General features: G+C 46.6%; 1 protein-coding gene across 1 annotated transcript in view; it reads right to left on the bottom strand.

Annotated features, from left to right (window-relative positions):
* Positions 1-11653, bottom strand: part of LOC311279740 (polymeric immunoglobulin receptor-like) — a gene marked incomplete at both ends in the record, with an annotated part of 23730 nt that extends 12077 nt beyond the window's left edge. Inside the window, 4 exons of the mRNA XM_084391440.1 lie at positions 10344-10631; positions 10708-11025; positions 11151-11468; positions 11554-11653. Coding sequence (XP_084247566.1) covers positions 10344-10631; positions 10708-11025; positions 11151-11468; positions 11554-11653 — 1024 coding nt within the window. The remainder of the gene's footprint in view (positions 1-10343; positions 10632-10707; positions 11026-11150; positions 11469-11553) is intronic.
* Between the last annotated feature and the right edge of the window lie 325 nt (positions 11654-11978).

The following is an 11978-nucleotide window of genomic DNA, read 5'->3' as shown; positions in this document are numbered from 1 at the left end:
TCATACTTAGATGGGAGAGGTTATTATGTGAGTATAGGAGACCATAAGTCTGAGTGGACATCCATGACATGCGGAGTCCCTCAAGGCTCGATTCTTGCGCCACTCCTGTTCAACCTGTATATGCTCCCAATGAGCCAAATAATGAGAAAGAACCAAATTGCTTACCACAGCTATGCAGACGACACACAGATCTACTTAGCCCTATCACCTAATGATTACAGCCCCATTGACTCCCTGTGCCAATGCATTGATGAAGTCAACAGTTGGATGTGTCAAAACTTTCTTCAGTTAAACAAAGACAAAATGCCTCGGTTACGACTGTAACCTCGGTTCCCTGAAGAGGGAACGAGCGTTGCGTCGAAACTGATGCTATGGGGAACGCTTTGCGTGATGACGTCTTGAAGCACATGTCAAATCAGTCCAATGGTGTGGCGGAACGTCAGAGGCGGGTGACGTCACGTACCAGGAAGCTATAAAAGCCGGCCCGAAACAGAAAACGAAAGCTTTGTAAAGTCTGAAGTCGCGCTGACAGGCATGAAGGAGATATGGCAAGGCGACGCAACGCTCGTTCCCTCTTCAGGGAACCGAGGTTACAGTCGTAACCGAGGCGTTCCCTTTCAAGGGAACTCCCGTTGCGTCGAAACTGACGCTATGGGGAACGTCTATACCAACGCCTCCATAGCTACAAATGTCTGTCCTGTGTGTATCAAGTGAGCAGCACTAAGAAGACAAAACATGAGACCCTGGAGCAGAGTCTAAATCCAGAGAGTAGAACCTGACGAAGGTGTGCGGTGAGGACCAGCCTGCCGCATCACAGACGTCCTGTAACGAAACTCCTGATATAAGGGCCTTAGAGGCCGCCATACTCCTAGTAGAGTGCGACTGGACAGCCAAAGGAGAAGGCTGTCCAGCCGCCTCATAAGCAAGTGAGATAGCCTCAACCACCCACTTGCTCATCCTTTGCTTAGACACCGGACCTCCCTTGTTAGGAGACCCAAAGCACACAAATAATTGATCACTTTTACGCCACAGGGCAGCTCTGTGGACATAAGCGTCTAACGCCCGAACTGGGCAAAGCAAATTATTAGCCTCCTGGTCCGCATTCTAAAAGGGAGGAGGACAGAAGGCCTGCAGAACAATAGGTCTAGCCACATTAGTGGGGACCTTGGGGACATAGCCCGGTCTAGGGTGAAGAAAAGCTTTGACCATACCCGGAGCAAACTCCAAGCATGACGGAGCAACCGACAATGCCTGGAGATCCCCTATTCTTTTAAGAGAAGAGATGGCGAGAAGAAACAGAGCTTTCAGAGTTAGAAACTTCTCAGGAACCTCCTCAATGGGCTCAAAGGGGGCCAGGGAAAGGCCTTGCAGCGCAACGGACAAATCCCATGGTGGCACCCTAGAGCGAACTGCAGGCCTCAGCCTCCAAGTGCCACGAAGGAAACGAGATACCAGAGGGTCTTTCCCCACAGACATTCCACCCAAAGGAATGTGGTAAGCACCTATGGCCGCCACATAAACCTTTAGAGTGGACGGGGTCAGACCTGCAGTGAACCGGTCCTGCAGGAACTCCAGAACTGTACCAATTGGGCAGTTGACTGGATCCAACCGACGGTCACTACACCAAGAAGTGAATACTCTCCACTTCAGGGCATAAAGTTTCCTCGTGGAGGGAGCTCTGGACTGTAGAATGGTCTCAACAACCTCAGTTGAGAGACCTGACTCTATGAGCTGGGCCCCCTCAGAGGCCAAGCCCACAGGTTCCACAGTTCTGGCCGAGGGTGAAATATCGAGCCCTCTGCCTGGGACAGAAGGTCCCTCCTGATGGGTAACTCCAGAGGATGCCCGTCGAGGAGGGACACAAGATCGGGAAACCATACTCTGCCCGGCCAGCGCGGGGCTATAAGAAGTAGATGGACCCGGTCCCTGCGAACTCTTTCCAGAACTCCCGGGAGCAGAGCCACTGGGGGAAAGGCGTACAGACGTAGCCTCGGCCACGTCTGTACCATAGCATCCAGTCCCAGAGGAGCTGGATGCGTGAGGGAGAACCAAAGTGGACAGTGAGACGTCTCTCGAGACGCAAACAGATCCACTTGTGGTTGGCCAAACTCCCTCCATATCAGCTCCACCACCTCGGGGTGGAGCCTCCATTCCCCGGGCCTCGGCCCCTGTCTCGACAGAGTGTCTGCTCCTATATTCTGTACCCCGGGGATGTAGGCTGCCCTGAGAGACAGCAACTTCCCCTGGGACCACAAGAGGATATGGCGTGCCAAATTGGACAATGGGCGCGAGCGCAAACCCCCTTGGTGGTTGATATAGGCGACTACCGACGTGTTGTCCGTATGTACTAACACATGGTGTCCCCTGAGATCTGTGATAAAGCTCCTCAGAGCCCGGAAGACAGCTAACATCTCTAGGCGATTGATATGCCAGGAACGATGATGGTCTTCCCACAGACCTTGAGATGAGCGACCCTCTAGGATCGCTCCCCAGCCCGTGAGGGAAGCATCCGTCGTTAGCAGTTTGCGACGACAAGGAGCTCCCAACACTGGGCCCTGGGACAGGAACCAGGGTTTCTTCCACATAACCAAGGCACGTAGGCATCGCTGCGTGACCTTGATCGTGCGAAATGGGTTGCCCCTCGGGGAAAACCCTCTGGTCCTGAGCCACCACTGCAGGGGCCTCATGTGCAGTAGTCTAAAAGGTATCACGTTGGAAGCTGCTGCCATGAGACCCAACAGTCTCTGGAACTGTTTGACAGTGAGTAGCTGGCCTAGCTTTACACTTTTCACAGCTGCAAGGATGGAATCTATCCGTGGCGGTGACAGGCGCGCCTGCATCGACACAGAATCCCAAACCACGCCTAAAAAAGTGGTCCTCTGTAGTGGAGAAAGCACACTCTTCTTGGCGTTCAGCCGTAACCCCAGCTCTTTCATGTGGGCGAGAACAACATCTCGATGTTGAACCGCCAACTGATGCGACTGAGCTAAAATCAACCAATCGTCGATGTAGTTCATGATGCGAATACCCTGGAGGCGCAGAGGCGCCAGAGCTGCATCCACGCATTTGGTGAAAGTGCGGGGTGATAAAGCCAGGCCGAATGGAAGAACTCGATATTGGTATGCTTTGCCCCCGAAAGCAAACCTCAGGAACTTCCAATGACACGGACGGATGGAAATATGGAAATATGCGTCCTTGAGATCTATCGTGACAAACCAGTCCTCGGACCTGATCTGTGGCACGATTTGTCTCAAAGTTAACATTTTGAACTTGAGCTGCATGACTGACTCGTTCAGAACTCGAAGATCTAAAATGGGACGCAATCCCCCGTCCTTTTTTGGAACTATGAAGTACCGGCTGTAAAACCCGGTTTCCCTGTTGGAGGGAGGTACATATTCTATGGCCCCTTTCTCTAACAGAGTGTTTACTTCCTGTTCCATAACCAGAACCTGCTCGGGGCCCACCACTGTGGGCAGTACCCCCATAAACCGAGGTGGGCGTTTTTTGAATTGTATCTGATACCCTTTTTCCACGGTCTGCAGGACCCAACGAGAAACATTTGACAGTAGCTTCCACGCTGTCAAAGATTCTACTAGAGGTACCAGCCTCTCGAGACTGGTTTCTGGATTTTGTTCTGTTGAGTAGTCGGTTCGACGCCCTGTAACGGCGTACCGGCAGGGAACGACCGAACAGACTGCTCTAGCACCCTCCTCGGAGGGGGCGGGCATCCCGAGGCCACTACGTTTCCGGGTGGACCTTGAGATATGTGCTCGCCGGAGACCGCTGCGCCCTGTAACACCGGAGGCGGCAGGGTTGGCAGAACGGTCCCCTGAGGGTACCGAAGAGAGACGGGCACCGTAAAAGGAGGTGTTAACCGCTCTGCTTCGGGGGGGACTACCCTCATTTGTCCTGAGCCCTCGGACATCAGGATTTCTTCCCAGCAGCCTTCTTGGCGGTAATAACGGTCCGCAGATCCGCTCTACCCCTCGAAGACTGCTGGGTTTGAGCGCGCCCTCCGTGTCCCCGAGATTTTTGTGGGGGAGCACGGGAGGACACACTCTGCTTTTGAGTGGCACGATGATCAGCGCTCTTTTTAGAGGAGTGAGGCTGCTCCCGCTCAGCAGCCTCAATGAAAGAGCGGCGGGGGAGAAGTTTCTGGAGTGCAGCAGCCTGTTTTGAAGCTTCTTGTGATTTAGCTACCGCACTGTTCACTGCATCTCCAAATAGCCCAACAGTAGAAACCGGAGCATCTAATAGAACATGTTTCTCTCTATCTTTGATGTCACTCAGATTGAGCCACAGATGCCTCTCAGTGGCCACCAGGGCTGCCATAGACCGCCCGATTGATTTAGCGGTCTCCTTGGTGGCCCTGAGAGACAAATCTGTGGCTCTACGCAGTTCGGCTACTGTGTTAGGACCAATACCCCCGCCCTCCTCTAAATCACCCAGTAATTCTGCCTGATAGGCTTGCATAAGGGACATCGTATGCAGACACGCTGCAGCTTGACCAGCGGCTGCATACGACTTATGAATCAGGGAGGAAGTAAATTTAACTGGTTTAGTGGGGAGTGTAGGAGCCTTCAGGGAAGATGCCGTTGCTGGAGAGAGATAGCCCGCAAGCGTCTCTTCCACCTTCGGCATCTCCCCATAACCATACTCTTTATATTTGTAGATGGAAGAGTAATGTGAAGTTTGTGGTGTGTAAACTCTATATGACATAGGTTTTCCCCACGATCTCGACACCTCGGTGTGGAGATCGGGGAAAAACGGAAGACTCCTGCGCTGAGGCTGTGCACGAGATGGCAGGAAGCGTTCGTCGAGTTTGCTTTTCGAACGAACGTCCTGCCTGTCCTCTGGCCACTCAATAGAAAGTCTGTCGACTGCTCTAGTCACTACATCGAGCAGTTCTTCGAATGCATGAGACTGAGGTGGCGAATCCTCAGACTCAGCGTCAATACTCACAACATCCAACTCCTCAGAGCTGGATAGTTGCAGTACTGGTGCCTCTATCGGGGGGGAAGAAACCGCAGTGCGTGCTTCCACACCCTGATGAGAGGCACTGGATCTATCAGAAGGTTGCTGAGATAAGGCAGAGCCCGTCTCAACATCCACTGATAGATCCATTTGCGAACCCCAGGTCTGAGATCGACGCTGTGCCTCGGCAGCAGCGGGACCAGAGCCCTGGGGAACGTGATCGGGATTGAACCGTGTCAACCGGGATCGGAGCGTACGCAATGGAAGCGCACAGCAATGCACACAGTCACCACCCTCGAGTGCTGACTGGGCATGCTCCTCTCCCAAACAAACAACACAAAGAGTGTGTGTGTCACCTCCCGTTAAATAACGCGGGCAGGGATGGACACACACTCGATACTGCTGCTTGCTCGCCATATCTGAATAAATATATATATATATAGACAGACAACACCAAATAACAAGGACAGATATCAACACAGAGCGCAACTGAAGACTCAGAAAGCTTTCGTTTTCTGTTTCGGGCCGGCTTTTATAGCTTCCTGGTACGTGACGTCACCCACCTCTGACGTTCCGCCACACCATTGGACTGATTTGACATGTGCTTCAAGACGTCATCACGCAAAGCGTTCCCCATAGCGTCAGTTTCGACGCAACGGGAGTTCCCTTGAAAGGGAACTGAAGTCATTGCGTTTGGAAACAAAGATGAAGTTCTTAAGGTGAACGCATACCTTCACTCTAGGGGTCAAACAACTAAACATCAAGTCAGGAATCTTGGTGTGACACTAGAGTCAGACCTTAGTTTCAGTAGTCATGTCAAAGCAATAACTAAATCAGCATACTATCATCTGAAAAATATTGCAAGAATTAGATGCTTTGTTTCCAGACAAGACTTAGAGAAACTTGTGCATGCTTTCATCACCAGCAGGGTGGATTATTGTACTCCTCACTGGCCTTCCCATAAAGACCATAAGACAGTTGCAGCTCATACAGAACGCTGCCACCAGGATTCTGAGCAGAACCAGAAAATATGAACATATCACACCAGTCCTCAGGTCTTTACACTGGCTCCCAGTTAAATTTAGGATTGATTTTAAAGTATTATTACTGGTATATAAATCATTCAATGGCCTAGGACCTCAATACATTGCAGATATGCTCACTAAATATAAACCTAACAGATCTCTCAGATCATTAGGATCACATCAGATAGAAACACCAAGGGTTCACTCTAAGCATGGCGAGTTCGCTTTTAGCTATTATGCCAGCCGAAACTGGAACCAGCTTCCAGAAGCCACAACCTTAGATTGAATCAACTGGAGATAAAATATGTTAAAACTCTCAAGATCTCAGTAGAGGATAAAACAACTCCACAAAAAGCATTACCAGCTTCACTTATTACTAACCAGATTGACTTTATTTCAGTCAGGACCACTTCACCAAGTATATAAATGTATTACAATTATAGCATACAGTTAGTGTTGGCGTAACAGTTAATTGTTCTATTCTGGGCAAAACTCCTGTGCCTGTCCATGACTGGACAGAGCGGGAAGAGCAGCAAGTCAAAGTGGCAAGTGCCCCTGTGATAGATGTTGACACTAGACTGGAACACGTCATGAACAGCTGGCTATCAGCTGATGCGAGCTTGGCTGACGTGGCGTGCCTGAACTAACGCGATGCTTGATTTCTGCATGTTGTTTACAGAACTTCTTATAGAGAATTAACAGAGGTTTAGATGTTGAAATTGATGTTTAATTGAAAAAAAAATAAAAAATAAAATCAAAGATGATCAGGTGATGATCACTTTTCAGCATCGTAAGATGGTATAATTATGACCGCCGCTAGCATAGCTAGCGAAAGCGGTCATATAGGGATTGTCAAAGGTTTTTTTTTTTTTTTTTTTTTTGTCACCTTACAGAATTTTTCGTCAACGATACCAGGGACACCGAAGCACCGGGGAACATGAAATTTGGTGGGCATGTAGCCCCACTAGACTTCTAAGGAAAAATTTCGTTTGGTCCCCGGGGGCCACTCCCCCCCCGCGCTGAGCCCCCCCAAACCCCAAAAAATGCAGTTTTTCCTAAATAACTACCTGAACCGTGGCACCGAGGATGAAGAAATTTTTATGGTATGTTGGTCTACTAGACTTTTACGGAAAAATTTCGTTTGGTCCCCGGAGGCCACCCCCCCCCCCCGCGCTGGGGCCCCCGTAAATTTTTCGTCAACGATACCAGGGACACCGAAACACCGGGGAACATGAAATTTGGTGGGCATGTAGCCCCACTAGACTTCTAAGGAAAAATTTCGTTTGGTCCCCGGGGGCCACTCCACCCCCCCCCCCCCCCCCGCGCTGGGCCCCCCTTAACCCAAAAAAATGCAGTTTTTCCTAAATAACTACCTGAACCGTGGCACCGAGGATGAAGAAATTTTTATGGTATGTTCGTCTACTAGACTTTTACGGAAAAATTTCGTTTGGTCCCCGGGGGCCACTCCCCCCCCCCCCCCCCGCGCTGGGGCCCCCGTAAATTTTTCGTCAACGATACCAGGGACACCGAAGCACCGGGGAACATGAAATTTGGTGGGCATGTAGCCCCACTAGACTTCTACGGAAAAATTTCGTTTGGTCCCCGGGGGCCACTCCCCCCCCGCGCTGGGCCCCCCCAAAACCAAAAAAATTCAGTTTTTCCTAAATAACTACCTGAACCGTGGCACCGAGGATGAAGAAATTTTTATGGTATGTTGGTCTACTAGACTTTTACGGAAAAATTTCGTTTGGTCCCCGGGGGCCACTTCCCCCCCCTGCGCTGGGGCCCCCGTAAATTTTTCGTCAACGATACCAGGGACACCGAAGCACCGGGGAACATGAAATTTGGTGGGCATGTAGCCCCACTACACTTCTACGGAAAAATTTCGTTTGGTCCCCGGGGGCCACTCCCCCCCCGCGCTAGGCCCCCCCAAACCCCAAAAAAATTCAGTTTTTCCTAAATAACTACCTGAACCGTGGCACCGAGGATGAAGAAATTTTTATGGTATGTTGGTCTACTAGACTTTTACGGAAAAATTTCGTTTGGTCCCCGGGGGCCACTTCCCCCCCCTGCGCTGGGGCCCCCGTAAATTTTTCGTCAACGATACCAGGGACACCGAAACACCGGGGAACATGAAATTTGGTGGGCATGTAGCCCCACTAGACTTCTACGGAAAAATTTCGTTTGGTCCCCGGGGGCCACTCCCCCCCCCCCAAACCCAAAAAAATGCAGTTTTTCCTAAATAACTACCTGAACCGTGGCACCGAGGATGAAGAAATTTTTATGGTATGTTGCTCTTAAGGGCCCACATCAACCTAGCCCATAATCACTCATTTGTGAATTCCGCCCCTCCCATAAAAAATGAAAATGCAATATTATTCTGCTTTAATCGCCCCTATCTTCAGTGGAGATGTTCAGAACTGCACCATATTTCATGTGTATGATTAACTTGACATCCTCTGGGGGTATCCTCTGCTAAGTTTTGTAGAATTTCATCCATGGGGGGGTATAAAATAAATTCATTTATGTGCACATTTAGTGACTGTACACTCATCGGCCTGTAGATGGTGCTGTTGAGCGAAGGGTTGCTGGTTTAGGATGATACTGTCACACACACACATGCAGGAATACAAACAAACGCAAGCATGCACACACACTGACATCCACACGCACAGACACACACCCATACACACCCATACAAATCCACATGCACAGACACAAACACACAAACACACACACGCACACATGTACGCACACATACATACACGCACAGACACACACACACACACACACACACACACACACATACACAAACACACACACATACACACACACACACACACACACACACAGACAGACATGCACATACTATTACTTTTTTTAGGTATATACATAAACACGCAATACAGCCAAATTACTCCACGTCATTTATTTTTGTGGAAAGCCAGTGCAGGCCTGAGCAGCGGTCATATTTTGTACCGCGATGCGGTACATCTAGTTTACTAATATTTTTCTTGACCAAAAGTGGTTATTTGTTTTTAATAGATTTTATTCATCAACAGTATTTCCTTGCAACTGATCAGACATTCAGAATTTTGATTTTAAAATAGATTGTAGGAATTGTTCCTTAAAACACCCACAGACATCAAGAATCAGCATATAAATTTCAACAATGGTGACATGCGTCATAAAACTCATAGCTCCCAGCATGCATTGCAGCATAAAGCATGTCACCATTGTTGAGATTCATATGCTGATTCTTGATGTCTGTGTGTTTCATAAGGAAATAATTCCTACAACGTATAAAAATCTAATTTCAGAATGTCTGATCTGTGGCAAGAAAGTAGTGATGGGAAATTTGGATCAATTTACTGACTTCACTCTCGTTTTATCTCTTTCATCAAAATGAACAAACCTTTATTTCAGTCATTTAGTTCATTTAAGTGGCTTTAAATGTTATACTTTTAACAGCCAAATTCCCAGAACACATCCACCTACCATCATAATGGTTGATCATAATCTGAATAAGAAATCGTTAAAATGCAGTCAAAAATACACTGAACAAAATTATAAACGCAACACTTTTGTTTTTGCCCCCTTTTTTCATGAGCTGAAGATCTAAGACTTTTTATATGTACTCAAAAGGCCTATTTCTCTCAAACATTGTTCACAAATCTGTCCAAATCTGTGTTAGTGAGCACTTCTCCTTTGCCGAGATAATCCATCCACCTCATAGGTGTGGCATATCAAGATGCTGATTAGACAGCATGATTATTGCACAGGTGTTCCTTAGGCTGGCCACAATAAAAGTCAGTATCTGGTGTGACTGACGTGGTATCTGAAGTTTATCTATGTATCATCTTTTTACTCTTCTAATTCATTTTATAACTATCATATATCTCTGTTAATTTCTTTTATAACTGTTTTAATTTTCCTTGCTTTTATTTTATGATTATTTTAATTCCTTTCTGCAAAGCACTTTGCATTGCCATAGTGTATGAAATGTGCAATATAAATAAACTTGCCTTGCCTTGCCTCTGAGTCTCATGTGTCTCACTGTGGGTTTCCTGAATAAAGACCGTTAATTATTCAGAGCTAAACTAAACTGAGACTCTGAACCTTCAGCTCATTTCTGTGGTTTTGATGTCAAATGAAAACACTCTATTCACCACAAACACTAAACACCTCCTGCACTCATGAGCAATGTCACAAAATGAGCTAAATAGAGGAATTGTATGGAATTATTGTATATGAGATTACCAGGAATCACGAAAACACACAAACTGAGCAAATGCAGAAAATAGTGTTCATATTTGACAATGCAACTAAAGTAAACACTCTTACCTTTATTCTTATCATTGTTGATGTTTAAATGCACTTTAGTGATGATGTGAGATCCACACCAGTATATCCCAGAATCCTCTTCTCTCAGATCAGTGATGTTTACAGTAAAGACTCCAGTAGAAGCTTCATCACTGAAAGAGAATCGATCATCTCTGATCGTCTCCAATGAAACTCCATCCTTCACACACATGGAGGGTTCATGTGCTTTGCAGAAGCATTTCTGATGTTCATCATGATGTTTGCACTGGATTGACACGTCGTCTCCTTCATACTTAGTCAAGTTCAGCTCTGGAAATATTAGAAATATGAGAACATCAATTCACAGCCATAGTTTCACATATTCAGATGTATAAACCTTCCTCACCCTCGTTCATGATGACGATCAGATGAGTGTAAAGATAATGCACGTCTCTCTCTAATGTCACTGCACACCAGTATTTCCCAGCATCCTCTGCTGTCAGTCCAGTGATGGTCCCAGTGAAGACACTTGCAGTGACGTCATCATTCAGAGTCAATCTGTCAGTCTTGGTCTCTTTCTCTTCTCTCACAGTCTCATTGAGAGTATTTCTATCTCTAGTGGAGCACTTCCCCTTACAGAGAGACTTTGACTTTGATTTATAGATTGAATCATAAGGGCAGAAGATCTCAGCAGATTCTCCTTCACGTCTCACTACTGGAGCCACTGCAAACAAAGAACAGTTTTATTTTACATTAATTATGGTGCTTATACAATATTTATGTATTCATGTACAACACACACTGATTTTAGAAACTTTTATGAAAGATTTGATTGAGAGTTTTACTTACTACCAATATGTAAATGAACAGTATTAATAATGGAGTAACTGTATGAGTGTCCGTTGATCCAAACTCCACATAAATAAACTCCTCCATCATCTGGAGTCACAGCAGTAATTCTCACAGTCATGAGTTTATTATGTCTGTCATCAGAAACACTGAATCTTTCGGTCTTCTTCGAGGTGCTGTAGATCATCTCAATAGAGTCTTTTCCTTCTTTGAATATGATCTTGGGATCATTAATATGATTCTGTGAATATTCACAGCTGAAGCTTGCAGTTTCTCCAATATTCACCATCACTCTCTTTGACTCTTTACAACAGGAATCTGTGATACACATAATAAATCTATTTTATGAATATAAAAACTTTGAAATAGTTTTACAACACAAAGACTTCTAAAAATGACTGACCTTCTTCCACATTCAAAGTCATATATTTACGCCACTTGTGAAGGACTTCAATTGCGTATGTTCCAGCATCATGTTGGTTCAGTTCTCTGATGTAGATCATGAGGTTTCCCTCATTGTTTTTAAACAGTGTGAATCGTCCTTCATTAATCCATTCATCATGTTTTTTATCATTTATTATTGTTCTCCGCTCAGGTGATTTGGCCATATATTTAGCAGAGTTACTGAACCAAAGTTTCCCAGAATCAACAAGAAGACTTCCTCCAGAATATCCAGTGACACTGACGCATCTCACTGCACCTGTCAATCAGATTGATACTGTGATCAGAAACCTCATGAACAGAAAACAGCATCATAACTGCAGTGATGAAAGAGAAAAGCTCTGACCTGAGATCAGGGAGAAAGTGAAGAAGATGAGGAGGATCTTC

Source organism: Rutilus rutilus (assembly GCF_951802725.1).
Source record: "Rutilus rutilus genome assembly, chromosome: 2".
NCBI classification, from domain to species: Eukaryota; Metazoa; Chordata; class Actinopteri; order Cypriniformes; family Leuciscidae; genus Rutilus; species Rutilus rutilus.
The sequence above is the reverse complement of the archived record's forward strand: the minus strand, read 5'-3'. Positions and strand labels throughout refer to the sequence as shown.